The sequence below is a fragment of the Carcharodon carcharias genome, chromosome 3, assembly GCF_017639515.1.
Source record: "Carcharodon carcharias isolate sCarCar2 chromosome 3, sCarCar2.pri, whole genome shotgun sequence".
In the NCBI taxonomy this organism is placed as follows: Eukaryota; Metazoa; Chordata; class Chondrichthyes; order Lamniformes; family Lamnidae; genus Carcharodon; species Carcharodon carcharias.
In genome coordinates, this window is record NC_054469.1 from 199,383,542 (window position 1) to 199,402,521 (window position 18,980).

The 18,980-nt window shown below is 43.6% G+C and overlaps 1 protein-coding gene across 1 annotated transcript; it reads left to right on the plus strand.

Moving 5' to 3' along the window:
• The first annotated feature begins 2,167 nt into the window (after positions 1-2,167).
• LOC121276070 (histidine-rich glycoprotein-like) lies at positions 2,168-2,899 on the plus strand. The gene has a single exon (XM_041184008.1). The coding sequence runs from the start codon at positions 2,168-2,170 to the stop codon at positions 2,897-2,899; it is 732 nt and encodes a 243-aa protein (XP_041039942.1).
• The last annotated feature ends 16,081 nt before the right edge of the window (positions 2,900-18,980 follow it).

The window sequence follows — 18,980 nt, forward strand, 5'->3', positions numbered from 1 at the left end:
GAGAAAGGCCAATTTTGTGGAAATGAGAAATGATCTAGGAAGAGTGGATTGGCATAAGTTGTTTTCTGGCAAGGATGTGTTCAGTAAGTGGAAGGCATTCAAAGGCGAAATTTTGAGAGTGCAGAGTTTGCATGTTCCTGTCAGGATTAAAGGCAAAGTTAACAGGCATAGGGAACCTTGGTTTTCAAGGGATATTGGCGATTTGGTTAAGAGGAAGAGAGAGGTGTATAGCAGGTATAGGCAACAAGAAGCAGATGAGGTACTTGTAGAGTATAGAACATGTAAGAAAATACTAAAAAAGGAAATCAGGAAGGCAAAAAGAAGACATGAGGTTGCTTTGGCAGATAATATGAAGGTAAACCTGAAGGGTTTCTGTAAGTATATTAAGAGTAAAAGGATAGTAAGGGACACAATTGGTCCCCATGAAGATCAGAGTGGTCGTCTATGTGTGGAGCCTCACAAGATGGGGGAGATCTTAAACAGTTTTTTTGCATCAGTATTTACTCAGGAAACTGGCATAGTGTGTAAGGAAGGAAGGGAAACAAGCAGTAGTTTCATGGAACATATAGAGATTAAAGAGGAGGAGGTGCTTGCTGCCCTACAGCGAATAAAGGTAGATAAATTCCCCGGGCCTGAAATGATATTCACTCGGACCTTGAGGGAGACTAGTGTAGAAATTGCAGGGGCCCTGGCAGAAATATTTAAAATGTCCTTAGCCACGGGTGAGCTGCCGGAGGATTGGAGGGTAGCTCATGTTGTTCCGTTATTTAAAAAAGGCTCCAAAAGTAAACCAGGTAATTACAGGCCAGTGAGCCTGATGTCAGTAGTAGGTAAATTATTGGAAGGTGTTCTGAGAGATCGGATATATAATTATTTGGACAGCCAAGGGCTGATTAAGGATAGTCAGCATGGCTTTGTGCATGTTAGGTCGTGTTTAACGAACCTTGTAGAGTTTTTCGAGGAGGTTACCAAGAAAGTAGATGAAGGAAAGGCTGTGGATGTTGTCTACATGGACTTTAGTAAGGCCTTTAACAAGGTCCCACATGGGAGGTTACTTCAGAAGGTTCAGACACTTGGTATCCATGGAGAGGTTGTAAATTGGACTCGAAATTGGCTGTGTGGGAGAAGACAGAGAGTGGTAGTGGATGATTGCTTCTCAGACTGGAGGTCTGTGACTAGTGGTGTGCCTCAGGGATCTGTGCTGGGACCATTGTTGTTTGTTGTCTATATCAATGATTTGGATGATAATGTGGTGAATTGGATCAGCAAGTTTGCTGATGACACTAAGATTGGAGGCGTTGTGGACAGCGAGGAAGGCTTTCAAAGCTTGAAGATCTGGACCAACTGGAAAAATGGGCCAGAAAATGGCAGATGGAATGTAATGCGGAAAAGTGTGAGGTGTTACATTTTGGTAGGTCAAACCAAGGTAGGACATATGCAGTAAATGGTAGGGCACTGAGGAATGCAGAGGAACAAAGGGATCTGGGAGTTCAGATACATAGTTCCCTGAAAGTGGTGTCACAGGTAGACAAGGTTGTAAAGAAAGCTTTTGGCATACTGGCCTTCATAAATCAAAGTATTGAGTATAGGAGTTGGGATGTTATGGTGAGGTTGTATAAGACATTGGTGAGGCCAACTTTGGAGTATTGTGCGCAGTTCTGGTCGCCTAACTACAGGAAGGATATCAATAAGATTAAGAGAGCGCAGAGAAGATTTACTAGGATGTTGCCGGGTCTTAAGGAGTTGAGTCACAGGGAAAGATTAAGTAGCTTAGGACTTTATTCCTTGGAGCGTATTTTACAAAATTATGAGGGGTCTAGACAGAGTAAATGCGAGGAGGCTCTTTCCACTTAGATTAGGAGAAATAAACACAAGAGGACATGGCTTTAGGGTGAAAGGGGAAAGATTTAAGGGAACATTAGGGGGAACTTCTTCACTCAGAGAGTGGTGAGAGTGTGGAATGAGCTACCATCTGACGTGGTAAATGCGGGCTTACTCTTAAGTTTTAAGAATAAATTAGATAGATACATGGATGGGAGAGGTCTGGAGGGTTATGGACTGGGTGCAGGTCAATGGGACTAGCGGAATAATATTTCGGCACAGACTAGAAGGGCCAAATGGTCTGTTTTCTGTGCTGTAGTGTTCTATGGTTCTAACATGCCACGACATGACACAGCACAACACGGCACAGCACCACGTGGCACAGCACCACGCGGCACAGCACCACACAGCACTACATGGCATAGCTAAACATGGCATAACACAACATGGCACAGCACCACACAACATGGCACTGCACAGCATGGCACAGCACAACATGGCACGGCACAGCTCAATGTGGCACAGCACATCATGGCACAACATGGCACACCACAACATGGCACAGCACAACACAGCACTGCACAACATGGCACAACATGGCACAGCACCACATGGAACAGCACAACACAGCACAGCACGGCACAACAAAACATGGCACAACACGGCACAGCACTACACGGCACAGCACTACATGGCAAAACACAGCACAGCAAAACATGGCACAGCACTACACGGCAAAACACAGCACAGCACAACACGGCACAACAGAATACAGCACAACATAACACAATATAGCACAGCACAAAATGGCACAACACGACACTGCAAAACACAGTGCAGCTCAACACGGCACAGCACAACACAGCACGACATGGCACAGCATAACACGGCACAACGCAGCACAATAAAACATGGCACGACATGGCACAGCACAACACGGCACAACATGACAGCACAACACAGCATGACACGACACAGCACAACACGACACAGCACAACACGGCATGACATGACACTGCACAGGAAAACAAAGCACAACACGGCACGGCACAGCACAGCACAGCACGGCACAACATGACATGACACATCACAATGCCGCACAGCACAACACCGCACAGCACAAAAGATACAGCACAATACGGCACAGCACAGCATGGCACAGCACAACATGGCACAGCACAACACGGCATAGCACAACACGGCACAGCACAGCATGGCACAGCACAGCATGGCACAGCACAACATGGCACAGCACAACACGGCACAGCACAGCATGGCACAGCACAGCATGGCACAGCACAACATGGCACAGCACAGCATGGCACAGCACAGCATGGCACAGCACAGCATGGCACAGCACAACATGGCACCGCACAACACGGCACAGCACAGCATGGCACAGCACAGCATGGCACAGCACAGCTCAACATGGCACCGCACAACATGGCACAGCACAGCTCAACGTGGCACCGCACAACATGGCACAGCACAGCTCAACATGGCACCGCACAACACGGCACAGCACAGCATGGCACAGCACAACATGGCACAGCACTGCAGCATGTGTGCAGCACAATGTGATGGCGCGCAACAGTAATTTCCAGGCTACAATCTCAAAACCTTTGGCAGCTTCCATAGATTGACTTTCCCTAATGATTCTGATCATGGGGGTAGAGTTTCTGCTTTGGATGCAGTCAGCAATCTAGGCTTCAATTGTGCACAAATTTGCGTTAGCTTTCTGAACTAAGATAATATTTCCCCTTAAACTCATTGCATAATCTCAAACTCAGACATTAAACCTCAATCAGGCATGTTTTGGAATGTAATTGTTTATATTTCCCTTTCCACTAAAGAAAATTCCTTCATATCTTTAAGAGTGGTAACCAGGTGCAGTTTTAGTAACACAGCTGAAAATGAGGTTTATCACAAAAAATGACGTGTTTAATAAGAGTGCCTAGTCCATCACCTGTGACTGAATATGTCAAAATGACTATAACAGAAATATACAGAACCATTTACTAGTTTTAGTGATGCACACTGGTCAATTACTGAATACATTTTACAACATACCAATTAAAAACCTTTACAAGGTGCCTAGTACCTCTAACCAGCTTAATTTTAACAACCCCCTTGAAGGGCATCCAATGGGACCAATTCGAAGACACCCCACCGTGATCAATTCATTTGACCCCTGGCCTTGTCCAGTTCAGTAGGCAGGGCCAGCTGCTAGTGTGATATTCTCTTTAAACCACCATAAAGGGTCGCAGGAACCTAATTTGCACGGGACATGATTTGTGCTTGAAATTCCTCAAGCACTGGTTTTGCACTGGTTTGGTTGGCTTGTGATGATTGTGCTGCAAACACAAGTACAGCTGAGTGGAAACTCCACCCCCAGCAACAGTTTCTTGTGTTAATTTTTCTAGCTCCATTAAAAGGCTGGATTAGCGTTATCCATTGTCCAGTTACCAGGGAATTGTTCCAAGTGCTAACCCCCTGCAAGACTAGGATTTTAAAATTCTTTTTTGGTGTATGGGTGTGTTGGCACCATCCCTAATTACTCTTGAAAAGGCAATGGTGAGTCTCATAGTTCCCAGCAAAATGATTAAGGTACTAAAATCAACACCCAGGTATATTATACTAGTTATAAAGAGATAAAATTCACTTAAGATATTAAGAGCTTCTAGGGGCTGGATTTCCAAATTGGGATTGGGAACCCTCCGCCCCAATAATTTCTAGGTCCCCAACTCTACACCTCAACTGCATCCTTTATTTTTAAATTTAAATGCACTTATTGGGAAGGGAGTGAGCTAATGCACTTAATTAGAGATGCTGAGCACCTCCAGGAAGCAGGAGCTGCCTGCATGGTGCCAGCAGTAAAGGCAAATGGCAGCCATTTTTAGGCCAGCCACTGCGTTACCTGATAGAGCCGACAGCTCTTTAGAAGTCCCGGAGGTGAAACACAATGGAAAGTGGTCATAGGTGCCATGTCAGCATTCTATCCGGCGTTAGTTGACACATCAACGTTCATTTTTAGACAGAAGCAGATAAACTTTCTTTGGCCCCGTAATGAACTTGACAGTCTAATGTGCACCAGATCGCTCAGGTTTGCCGAAAAACATTTAAAACTTCCATTCTCCACCAGACAGGCCCCTTAACAAGCTCCTTAAGGAGCTTAATGGGATGCTAATTGGTGGTGAGTGGATTCCTCATTCCCTTCCTCTGCCAGCCCTTTGAAAATCTGAAACGGCCCTAGAGGTATTAGGACCCTTGAACTGAGTGAGGGCAGTAAAAAGGACATTTAAGATTCAACCACATTGCCATGGGCTGGAGTCACATGTGGGCCAGACCAAGTAAGGACCTTCGGGACCACCATTTTGAAATTGCACCCGCACTGGGTCCTGAGCCTGAGGCCATTTGAAAATCCAGCACTAGGTGTCTGATTGCTGAATCATCCAGTCCACAACAGCCATAATCTGTGTGAGCCTGGATATTGGAAGAAAGAAGCAGCAACTTGCACTTGCCTCACATCTTTCACAACTGCAGGATATCCCAATGTACATTATAGTGATCTGCTTTTGAACATGGCCACTGCAATTATGTGGGCAAGTATGGCAGCCAATCTATGCACAACTAGGTCTCACTGAGGCAATGAGATGAATGACAAGCTCATTTCTTTTGGTCCAGTTGGTTGAGGGCTAAATGTAATAACAGTTAGAGGGGAGATGATGGCATAGTGATAATGTAACTGGACAAGTAATCCAGAGGCCTGGGCTAATGATGTGGGGACACATCATGGCAGCTGGTGAAATTTAAATGCAATTAATAATACTGGAATTGAAAATAGCCTTAGTGACACTATGACTGTCCACTGCTTCTTTGTTAGTCCCTATGCTTGTCCACTGCTTCCTCTTTAACTATTATGATTGCCACTGCTTCCTCTTTATCTACTGAGAGTCTCCATTGTGCCCTCTTTTGCCACTGTGCATTTTCACTTTTTTCTCTTTGGACATATCAATGTCCAATGGGCCATCTTTGGCCACTGTGCTATCATTTGCCACTGTGACTGTATAGTATGCCCTCTTTGGCCACAATGACTTTGCCCTCTTGGCCACTGAATGGCTGGGCACAGAGAGAAGTCTTCTCAATAGAGCCTGGGCGCCTGCATGAGAAACTCGGTTCTAAAGCTGCAGACACCAGCCTGACTTGCTGCAGTATTGTGTGCATCCTGTTGTGAACCCAGCTCCCAGAGGCAAAAGCATAGAAGGTGCAAATAGCACTTTTGACAAAAAGATTAACTGTGAGCCAATGCACTACACTGTGATAGAACAAACGGGCTGCTGCACAAATCCAAGGAAGTCCCTCTGAACAAAAGTGCATTCTACATAGAATTATGGAATGAATGGTTACAGCACAGAAGGAGGCCATTTGGCATTTCACCTTCATGGCAGCTCCCTGCAAGAGCAGCTAAGTTAGCCCACTCTCTTGCCTTGCAGCCTTTTCTCTGTAGACCTGCAATATTTTTTCTCTTTGGCTAATTATCCAGTTCTCTTTTGAAAGCAATGATTGAATCTACCTCCACCACACTCAGGTACTGCATTCCAAATACTAACCACTTGCTGCAATAAAAGGCTATTGCTCATTTTGCCTTTAATTCTTTTGCCATTCACCTTAAGTCAATGTCCTCTGGTTCTCAACCCTTCCGTCAATGTGAACAATTTTGCACTACTTACTTTGTTCAGATTCTTCATGAATTTGAATACCTCTATCAAATCTCCTCTCCACATCACTTCTCTTAGGAGAAGAGTCCCAATTCTCTGATCATTCTACATAACGGAAGTCCCTCATCCATGGAATCATTTTCATGAATCTTTTATGGACTCTCTCCAATGCTTAAACACCCTTCCTAAAAGGTGGTGCCTAGAAAAGGACAAAATACTCCAGGTGAGGTTGAACGGTTTATAAAGTGTCACCACAATGTCATTGCTTTAATACTCCATGCCTTTATTTTTAAAGCTCAGGATCTTGTATACCTTTTTAACCACTTTCTCAACATAACTGTCACCTTCAATGATTTATGCACATACACCCTAGGTGCTTTAATTCCTGAACCCTTTTAGAATTGTAACCTTCATTTTATATTGCTTTTCCTTGTTCTTGCTAATAAAATTAATCACTTTACACCTCTCTGTATTAAATTGCATCTGCCATATGTCCACGAGTCTGTCTTTTTGAAATCTAGCATAATCCTCCTCAGAGTTCATAATACATTAAAGCTTTGTGTCATCTGCAAATTTTAAAATTGTGCCCTGTAAACTAAATCTAGGTCATTACATTAGATTAAGATAAGCAGTGGTCCTAACATCAGACCCTGCGGAACCCCACTATATAATTTCTTCGAGACCAAAAAATAACCGTATACCACTACTCTGTTTCCTGTCATTCACCCAATTTTGTATCCATTGCTGATACTGCACCTCTTATTCCACAGGTTTTGACTTTGTTGATGAGTGTGTGATGTGGTACATTATCAAATGCCTCTTGGATGTCCATGTGCACCCCATCAACATCAGTACCCTCACCAACCTTCCCTGTTACCTCATCAAAAAACTTAATCAAAAAAGTTAAACATCATTTGCTTTTAACAAACTGTGCTGGTAACTTTAATTAATCCACATTTCTCTGGTTGTCCATTAAATTTGTTCCAAATTATTGTTTCTAAAATCTTTCTCACCACCGAGGTTAAACTGACTGGCCTGTAATTGCTGGATTTACCCTTTCATCATTTTCTGAACCAAGATGTGCCATTTGCAATTCTCAAGTCATCTGACACCACTCCTGTGTCTAAGGAGTATTTAAAAATTATGGCCAGTGCCTCCACAATTTTCACCCTTACTTCTCTCACAGGCCTGGGAAGAGTATCCTGCAGTCAGCATCACGGGAAGCAGTCTGGGAAGAGTGTCCTGCAGTCAGCATCACAGTGAAGCAGTTTGGGAAGAGTGTCCTGCAGTCAGTTCTTGTTGAAAATAACAAGAATGACATCACAAGATAGCGCGAGAGAGGGGTGGAGAGATCAGAACCAGGGCAAGTGCAGGGAAGATTCAAAATGTGGTGTCAGCACAAAGGTGAGAGCTGATTAGTGAGTAGTGGGTAAGTGTTTTTTCTCCAGTTTTTCTCCAGTTTAAAATAGATTAAGATAAGTGTTCTGGTTTTTATTTAAAGTACATAAATAATTTAACTTTTTTTTAACTGTATTTAACTTAGAGTAAGGTTTTTTCAACTAGAGGCATAGCAGGGCAGCTCAGTCCTGTGTTATGTACCACCTGCAACATGTGGGAAGTCCTAGATGCTCCTTGTGCTCTGACCGACCACATGTACAGGAAGTGCCACCAGCTGCAGCTACTTGAGCTCCGGATTTCGGAGCTTGAGTGGCAGCTGGAGGCACTGAGGGGCATCCATGAGGCTGAGAGTTTCGTGGATAGCACATTTTTAGACGTGGTCACCCCACAGCTTACGGAAGTGCAGACAGAGAGAGAATGGATGACCATCAGTCAGAAGAAAGGTGGCAGGCAGGTAGTCAGGACATCCCCAGCATGCATCTCATTGAGAATCGTTTTTCTGTGTTGGAAAACGGTGAGAATGACGATTCCTCTGGGAAGTGCAGCCAAGCTCATGGCACTGTGAGTGGCTCAGTTGCACGGGGCTGGGAGGAAAAAGAGGGGAAGAGCAATAGTGGTAGGAGACTCGATGGTAAGGGGAACAGACAGGCGTTTCTGTGGCCATAGACATGATTCCAGGATGGTATGTTGCCTCCCTGGTGCCAGGGTCAAGGATGTCACTGAACTGCTGCAGGGTATTCTAAAGGGGAAGGGCAAATAGACAGAGTTTGTGGTACATATTGGTACCAACAACATAGGTAGAAAGAGGGATGAGGTCCTGCAAGCAGGATTTAAGGAGCTAGGAAGCAGATTAAAAAGCAGGACCTCAAAGGTACTAATCTCTGGATTAGTTCCGGTGCCATGCATTAGTGAGTATAGAAATAGGAGGTTAGTCCAGATGAATGTGTGGCTGGAGAGATAATGCAGGAGGGAGGGCTTTAGATTTCTGGGACATTGGGACCATTTCTGGGGGCGGGGAACCTGTACAAGGTGGATGGGTTGTACCTGAACCAGAATGGGACCAACATCCTTGCGGGAAGGTTTACTTTTGCTGTTGGGGAGGATTTAAACTAACTTGGTAGGGGGATGGAATACTGAGAGGAGGTTCAGCAGGGGAAGATGTACAGCCAAAATTAGAAGAGAGAGCAAGTGAGTCTGGAAGGCATAGAAATTATAGGCCAGTTAAGACACAAGGGAGCTTGGCAAGGTTGGATAGTATTTATTTTAATGCAAGGAATCTGTCGAATAAGGCAGATGAGTTGAGGGCGCAAATTAACACATGGAAGTATGATGTCATTGCTGTCACAGAGGCATGGTTGAGAAAGGAGCAGGATTGGCAGCTCAATATTCCAGGATATAGGGTCTTCAGGCGAGACAGGGAAGGAGGTAAAAGAGGAGGGGGTATTGCAATTTTGATCAAGGAATCAATTACAGCAGTAAGGAGGGATGACATCTTAGAAGGCTCCTCTAATGAAGCCATGTGGGTAGAACTAAAAATCAAAAAAGGAGCAATCACATTGCTGGGAATGTACTATAGGCCCCCAAACAGTCAGGAATAGAAGAGCAGATATGTAGGAAAATTTCAGAGAAATGTAAAAATAATAAGGTAGTAATAGTGGGGGATTTCAACTTTCCCAACATTAACTGGGCTAGTCATAGGTTGATAGGTTTAGAGGGAGTAGAATTCTTAAAATGCATCCAGGAGAGCTTTTTAAGCCTGTACGTAGAAGGTCCTACAAGAGAGGGGGCAGTCCTGGACTTAATTTTAGGGAATGACCTGGGCAAGTGGTAGAGAAATCAGAGTTCTAAATAGAAGGCCAATTTTAATAAGATCAGATATGATTTGGCCAGAGTGGACTGGGAGCAGCTACTTTTAGGTAAATCTGCGTCAGAGCAACAGGACTCATTCAAGAAGGAAATAGGGAGAGTACAGGGCCAACATATTCCAGTAAAGACAAAGGATGGGACCAACAAATCCAGGGAATCCTGGAATGGATAAAGAGAAAAAGGGAGGCTTATGGCAGATACTGAGGGCTCAAAACAGCAGAAGCCCTAGAGGAGTATAGAATGTGTAGGGGAAAACTTAAAAAGGAAATTAGGAGAGCAAAAAGGGGACATGAAAAAACATTGACAGGTAAAATAAAGGAAAATCAAAAGTTACTTTACAAGTACCTTAAGAGTAAAAGGATAACTAGGGAAAGAGTAGGGCCCATTAAGGACCATAGTGGTAATTTGTGTGTGGAGCCGGAAGATTTAGGTAGGGCTCTAAATGAATACTTTGTGTTGGCGTTCACAAGTGAGAGGGATGACATGGGTATGGAAATCAGGCAGAAAGACTGTGATATAATTAAAGAAATTAGCATTGAAAGGGAGGAGGTTCTAAATGGTCTGGCAGGCTTAAAAGTAGATAAATCTCCAGGCCCAGATGAAATGTATCCCAGGCTGTTGAGTGAGGCAAGTGAGGAGATAGCAGGGATGTTGGCAATAATTTTCTATACCTCTCTGGCCACAAGAGAGGTGCCAGAGGACTTATTCAAGAAGGGAGGAAGGGATAAACCAGAGAACTACAGGCTAGTCAGTCTAACCTCAGTGCTGGGGAAACTATTAGAAGCAATTCTGAGGGACTGAATTAATCTACACTTGGAGAGGCAGGGATTAATCAAGGACAGTGAGCATGGTTTTATTAAGGGGAGGCCATGTCTGACCAATTTGATTGAATTTTTCAAAGAGGTGACCAGGTCTGTAGAAGAGGGCAATGCATTTGATGTAGTCTACTTGGACTTCAGCAAGGCTTTTGATAAGGTCCTGCATAGGAGACTGATAATGAAGGTAAGAGCACATGGGATCCAAGGTAATTTGGCAAATTGGATCCAGAATTAGCTGAGTGGCAGGAAGCAGAGGGTGATGGTCGAAGGGTGTTTTTGTGACTGGATGCCTGTGTCCAGTGGGGTTCCACAGGGATCGGTGTTGGGTCCCTTGCTGTTTGTGGTATATATAAATGGTTTAGACTTGAATGTAGGAGGGTTGATCAGTAAGCTCGCGGATGACACAGAAATTGGTGGGGTGGTAAATAGTTAGGAGGATAGCCTTAGATTATAGGAGGATATAGATGGGGCTGGTCAGATGTGCTGATCAGTGGCAAATGGAATTTAAATTCAGATAAGTGTGAGGTGATGCACTTGGGTAGGTCAAACAAGGCATGGGAATACATGATGAATGGTAAGACCCTAGGAACTACCGAGGATCAGAGAGACCTTGGTGTGCATGTCCACCGGTCAAGGGGAAAAGTTCCTTCCTGTCTACCCTATCTATGCCCCTCATAATTTTAGACAACTGAATCATACCTGCCCACCGCCCCCCCCACACCAGCAGCGCCCCCCCCCCCCCCCCCTCCCCCCTCCCCCCCTCCCACCTCAATCCTCAATCTCCTTTCTCCAAGGAAACTAACTCCAGTCTATCCAATCTCTCCTCATAACTGAAACTCTCCAGCACAGGCAACATCCTGGTAAATCACCTCTGCACTCTCTCTAGTGCAATCACATCCTTCCTATAATGCTTTTGAGCATTGTTAGAGCTGCATTCATCCTGCAAGTTGAGAGTATTCCATCACACTCCTGACTTGTGCCTTGTAGATGTTGGACAGGCTGTGGGGAGTCAGGAGGTGAGTTACTCACTGCAGGATTCCTTGCCTCTGACCTGCTCTTGTAGCCATATTTATATGGCTGGTCCAGTTCAGCTTCTGGTCAATGGTAACCCACAGGATGTTGACATTGGAGGATTCAGTGATGGTAATGTCATTGAATGTCAAGGGGCATGATTAGATTCTGTCTTGTTAGAGATGATGTTATGATTTGGCAGATGGTAATTGCCTTGCTTTCTGGAACAAATAAGCACTTCTCTGGGATAGCTAGAGGCTGCTTTTCACAAGTCTGTCTTCGCACAGCCCACCTTTCAAGATTTCACAGGGCCACTCCCGATACAGCTTTCAATTTTTCTTTAAATATATTTTCCCCCTTTTTATCTCTAAACCCATTATTTTCACATCCCTTTGAAATTCAAACTCTTTCAAATATAAGATCTTTCTATCTTGTTTTGGGTCAATAAAAATATCATATCCCCACTATTTGTTTACCTATGAACTCCTGCAACATGCAAAATTGTTTCTCTGTCACCTTCTCATTCCCCTTGAAATTCAGCAACTGCTTAACTTATCTACTAATGCAATTGTTAGCTCTAACATATTTATGTGTACCCCACCTTAGCTCATCCATTTCCACTTCAAAATGCCTGCTTTTACATCTAATCTCTTTGATGATTTAAACTTTGCAGTCAGAGTGTCTACGTTCACATATATGCACTTTAAATCTAATTTAGATCTTTTACATTCTGATCCCACCTTATGCCTATTATTTCTTACTCTATTGCTATCTGTTCCTCCAAATCTTTTGTGCACCTTGTTTCCCCTTTCTAATGTTACATCCTGGTTCTCATCGCCCTGCCAAGTTAGCTTAAACCCTGCTCAAAAGCATTAGCACACCGGCCTGCAAGGTCATTGGTCCTGGCCCTTGCCCTATACCTGTCCCGCTGCACAGCCCCACCTTGCCCAGAACTGGGCCAAATGCCCCAGAAATCTAAAGCCCTCCTACACAATCTCTTCAGCCACACATTCATCTGCTCTATCCTCCTAGTTCTATAATTTATAGCATGTGGCATCAGCAATAATCCAGAGATTAGAATGTTTGCTTTCTTGTCTCCTTCCTAGCTCCCTAAAATCTATCTCCAAGACATCATCCCTGTTTCAACCCATGTCATTGGTACCGACATAATTACGCCTGACACATACTTACCCAACACGCATGCATTCACAGGAATAAACGGAGCAGAGACAAGATGCTTCCCTATGGATAAGTGAGAAAAAAAAAATCGAGAGGTGAGTTAACAGAATTCTTTTTTCATATACCACCCAATGTGTGGAACAGAATTTGAGATAAGTGCTGTGAGGCAAAAACCCTGAAATCATTTAAGAAATCATTAGTTTTTTTCTGGGTGGGTGGATCAAAATAAGCCTTAGGCCTTTAGTCATCCATAATTATCTTGTGACCATACAGAGTTTGTTAAAAGAGGGACACCTGCTTGCAATCATGTTGGGAAATGAAAGGGCACAAAAAGATGACTGGAGAAAGTATATAGTAAAACAGATGAAGGATGGGGAACCAAATACATCAGCTTCACTCAAGTGTTTTTGTTATAACTTTTATGTTCAGTGGAGGTGGATAAATGAACATGAGTAGGCCATTCAGTCTCTTCAGTATGTTTCACCATTGCTGATCTGAACCTCAATCTCCTTTAATCATCTCTTTCCATTTCCCTTTGTTGAATATTTCATATCTTGGGTCTACTCAGAGGTGACACTGTATGTAACAGTGCTTTAAAATGCCCACTCCATGCTATAGCTCCGTCTTCCAGCAACCTTCTACAATTTGTTTACTTTTCCTTGAGTCGACACACAGGCTTAACCAATCAAGCACAGTGAACATCGACAGCAAACAGACTCACATAATCAAACACAGAATCATTAAAAACTATACCCTTGATGCCCTTACCCAACAAAATTCTCATCAATCCCAGTCTTGAAAATTTCAATTGTCACAGCATCCACAGGCTTTCTGCAGAGAGAGTTCCGGATTTGCAATACCTCCCAGGTGAAAAATTGTTTGCTAATTTCAATCATAAATGGCCAGCTCTAATGTTAAGATGCGCCCAAGCTAAGGTGTTTGCACTCCCATTATGATAAATTGGATTTGTCTGTATAGCTGTTTAACCTGAATGGCTTTGGGCTCCCATTTCATGCCAACAAACCATAAGATTGCCATAATACCTTTGGGTAATTCAGAAGTTGTTGCTGGTTCCCACTGTGCTTTAGGTTTTGCTTTGATTGTTTCTTGTAGTCAATGCTGTTTTATGTGAGCTCAGTATGGGTGCTTTTTTAAGGGTTTGTACACAAACTTCTAATTAATCAGTAATTATCTTACTTCAGATTTCCACATCTGGTCAGAAAAATGAATTGCGACAAATCTCCAGCACAGAAATAGGCCATTCAGCCTAACTAGTCTGTGCTGGCATTTTTATTTACACATTCTTGGGATGCTGGCATTGCTGGCAAGGCCACATTTATAGCCCATCCCTATTGGCCCTTCAGAAGGTGGAAGTGTGCCACCTTCATAAGCTGCTGCGTCTATGTGGTGTATAGGTACATCACAGTGTTGTTAGGAAGGCAGTTCCAGGATTTTGACCCATTGCTGACGAAGGAACGGTGATAAGAAGTTCCAAGTGAGGATTGTGCATGACTTGGAGGGGAATTTGCAGGTAGTGGTGTTCTCATGTACCTGCTGCCCATGTCCTTCTAGGTTCTAAAGGTCTCGGGTTTAGAGGGTGCTGTTGAAAGAGCCTTGATGAGTTTCTGCAATCCATCTTGCACATGGTGCATATTACAGCCACTGTATGCTGGGGCCTTCTCCCATATTTATTTAACCTTATAAACTTCCTAATCCTTCTATTCTTTCCTCGTCTGTATGTTTATCTAGCTTCCCTTTAAATGTACTATTTGCCTCAACTATTCCTTCAGGTAATGAGTTCCACAGTCTTATTCTCTTTGGTAAAATAAGTTTATCCTGAATTCCCTATTGGATTTATTGGTGACAAGTGAAAAGGAAAGCAAGAACAAATCTATCGCTATAATATTTTTATGAGGGACACGTATATATTTGGTGCTATGGCAACATGCTGTCTAGCTGGCTGGCGTATTTTATAGATGTGAGTGCAAGAATAGCGGATCTGATGACAGTTTGAAATGTGTTAAATAGGACTAAATGCTGCACTCGCTGTGGGGGCTGACTGTAATTAGAAGGATATTGAGGTGATTAAACTGCACATAATAACGAAGGTGACTCTGACTTCGTGCGAAGTGTGAGTGGCTAATTCAGATTGCTCTCTGGTACTAACTGAAAATCTTGCCGCCGTTAGTGATGAACAGGAAAAGACCTTTTAGAGGTATAAACGATACTAAGCTAAAATGGAAAAGGTAAATTGGAGCACTGTTTGTAATTGAAGCCTGACTTCAGGACTAGATATGGATGGGTAGAACTGGGCAAAAATCAAGTTCTGGGCTGATATCGGGCATGAATTCTCCAATGCAAAGAATGACTGATACCAGATATTGTAATGAAAGCAACAGCTTCAAATTCATTCATTGGACAGTTAGACAATGCTGGATAGGAGTACTGTCAATTAATTAGAAGGATAGACTGGATAGGTTGAATAGCTCCTCTCATCTGGAATTATCTGTGGGATTTTGCTTAAAAGTAGAATTTAATGAGGCTTCTGATGAAAGGTCATTGGCCTGATATGATAACTGTTTCTCTCAACAGATGCTGCCTGAATTCCTGTGTGTTTCCAGCATTTTATCTTTTCATCTCAGATTCCCAGCACTTTGCTCTTGTGTTGATCAGATATAATTTTGCTTAAATGGTCTTGCAACATTTTGAAGTTTGAGCACCCTTTGATCACCTAAACCCTGAGGTGAATGAGAAACCTGAAACAGTCTTTTGTGTATTGCTCTGTTAATGTGAAGAATATATCCAAGGCTGAGTTAAATAGATTTTTGATCGACAAGGGAGTCAAGGTCTGGGGTGGACAGATAGGAAAGTGGAGCTGAGGTCACAATCAGATTAGCCATGACCTTATTGAATGGTGAAGCAGGCTCGAGGGGGCAAATGGCCTACTCCTGCTTCTAATCTTTGTGTTCTTGTAATCTTTCTTGTCCTAGCTTTCTGTCAGAAAAATAATGTCAATTATTAGTTTACACAGCAGAGAGGAAACTCTTAAAGAACAATTGGCTTCATTATCTGTGATAAAGTGGAGTGCCATGTACCTTTAAGAGAATGCAAATGTGACAGTACTGACCAATCACTGTACAGTGCTGGCTACTGGTTAACAGGAAACCTAGAGCTGGAGGTGGTTGTGGGAGCACGCAAGGATTTCTGCCTTCCATTGCAATAAACAATCACGGTTTGTTCTTATGTCAGTCTCTCTCTGCTATTCATAGCAAGCATCAACTAGCAAGTGTATATGAAGCTGTGCAATTTGAGTTTGCTTGTCTAGTGAACTCATAGACTCAAGACATAAAACTGATGACGAGGATAAAAAAATTGTAAGACCTCTGAGTAAGAATCCACAAAACAGGTGAGCAAAACGTTAGAAAGAGAATCTGTACTTATGTTGTCAGATAGGTGGCAATCAGAGCAGAAAGCATTGCTGCAGCTTTAACTTTGAGAAAAAAATCCCTGCAGAATCGTGATCATGGGGATCCCACCAAAACTTGAAAAGAGCTTGGAACACAGCACAGAGAAGCTGACAGCTGCCGAGACAGAGTTGAAAAAAAAAGTGACTGCTTTTAAAGTGGCAATACATTTAAAGAGGTACATGAAAGAAAAGTGGCAATGGACAGAAAATTATAAGACACTCCAGAGAGAGGGCAACTCTGCTGAAGGCAACAACAGTCAAGAAAGCCACAGTAAGCCAAACACCTGAATTTGTCATTAACTGGGAAGCTATTGGAAACACAGTTCCCTTGCAGTTATTCACGATGCCACAGTGCGGGTGTGTTGACCTATTCGACCCTATTTCAGATGACTGGTCTTAGTATGTCAAATGCCAACGCTCTTTTTTGCCGCAAACGACATCACAGGGGAGGAAAAGAAGAGGGCGATTCTTTTGTCCATTTGCGGGAGCAAAACATATGGGCTGATCCGCAGCCAGAATCCATATAGACCTAAACGCAACTCCTAGATTTATAAGAGCCAGACCAATCCCTTATACTCTACAGGACAAAGTAGAAGTCGAACTGAATATACTGGAAAAATTGGGCATCCTACAACCAGTGCAATTTTCTGAGTTTGGACCAAAGTGTGCGTTTATGCGGTGACTATAAGCTAACTGTCAATAAGGTGGCCAAACTTGATACCCAAGATTGGGGAATTGTATTTAAAGTTGGCAGGGGGCACCACATATTCAAAATTAGACATGAGTCATGCCTACCAGCAGGTAGAGTTGGAAAAGGACTCTAGGGAATTTGTCACCATTAATACACACCGAGGATCGTATCAATACACACGTCTACTCTTCAGGGTCTCCTCGGCATGTGCTATTTTCCTAAGAACAATGAAAAACTTGCTCCAAGAACTGCCCCATGCTATCGTTTACTTGGATGACGTATTGGTCACGGACTGACCGGTGATGAACACTTATCAAATCTAGAAGATGTACTCAAACACTTCGCACAAGCTAGGATATGTTTAAAACAAGAGAGGCATCTGTTCCAAGCTAAGGAGGTAGTATGCTTGGGCCACAGGGTTGACGCGCAGGGCCTGCATCCTTTGGAGGAAGAATTCCAGGCCATTCCCGAGGCACCTGCCCCCTAGATATGCCTTCTTAGGCATGATAAACTACCACAGCCGATTCCTCCCAAATCTCTCAACTGTTCTGGCCCCATTGTACGGCCTGCTTAAGAAGAACCAGAAATGGAGTTGGCAAGCCCTGCACCAAGATGTCTTCCTGAAATTGAAGTGATTGTTAAGATCATTGGTCTTGTTGGTCCACTTTGACCCCAAGAAGGAATTAATTTTAACATGTGACCCGTCCCCTTATGAAATAGGGGCTATCCTTTCACATCGGATGGTGAATGGCTCCGAGTGACCTGTTGATGATACATCTCGCATACTCTGTGTCACAGAGTGATGATGTTCCCAAATTAAAAAGGAGGGCTTATCTAATGTGTTCGGCATCCGGAAGTTTCATCAATATCTCCACAGTCGCCATTTCCATATTATAGCCGAGCACAAGCCCCTACTAGGATTATTTGGAGAAGATAAAGCGATACCACCTATTGCATCAGCTCACATCCAGAGATGGGCACTAATATTAGCCGTCTACAAACCCACTTTTGTTCATCATTCAGGTAGTCAAACCTCACATGTCGACGCACTAAGTTGTCTTCCCCTGCCAGCTAATAACAGGGAGACTCCAATTCCCCAGGAACTGGTCTCAGAGCTATATTTTCTGGATTCCTCCCCTATTCAGACCAGAGAAATCCATGAGTGGAGAAGTTGGAACCCACTATTGACAAAGGGAAAATATAAAAATAAGATAATTCAATGAGAATGGCCATTGAGCTGTTCAGGATTGTGGCTCTTGAGAAAATGCCAGTGAATACGTTGCCAAGAAGTTGGAACCATATTCAATAAGGAGCAGGTCTTGAATGGTTGGTCAGGTGGATCTGAATCCGAGGGGATGAAGCCCTATTCTGATCACAAGTATGAACTCTCCTGCCAGGATGGCATATTACTCTGGGAAGCAAGGGTTATCGTGCCCCTGAGGGGGCAAAGGCCATTATTAGCTGACTTACATAGCGCTCACCCAGGCAATAGCAGAATGAATTGCTCGCTCACAGCTATTTGTGATGGCTAGGCATGGACTTGGATATCGAAACCCTGGTCAAAAGCTGCCCTCAATGCCACCAGGTGCAAAAGCTCCCCTCCTTAGCTCCATTGCACCCATGGGAATGGTCGGGGCGGCCATGGGTGTGCCTCCTCGTCGATTACGTGGGACCCTTCTTGGGCACAATGTTCCTTTTACTGATTGATTCCTACTCTAAATGAATGGACATCTATGAAGTCCGGTCGCCCACGTCAGCTACCACCATAGGCCGTTTGCGGCAGAGTTTTGCAGTGCATGGGTTGCCAGAGGTCCTTGTGTCCGACAACAGGGCCGCTTTTATCAGTGGGGAGTTCCATAGGTTCACGACCCTTAACGGCAGTATCCACATCAAAACCTCATCTCACCACTCAGCCTCGAATGGCATGGCTGAGCGGGCAGTCCAAACATTTAAATCCGGGATGAAAACAATAGAAGGAGATTCCATTGGCATGAGATTGCCCTGGTTCTTGT

What these genes read in the sequence shown, in the direction of transcription:
- LOC121276070 (XM_041184008.1), top strand. Translation starts at nt 2,168, where the DNA reads ATGACACAGCACAACACGGCACAGCACCACGTGGCACAGCACCACGCG.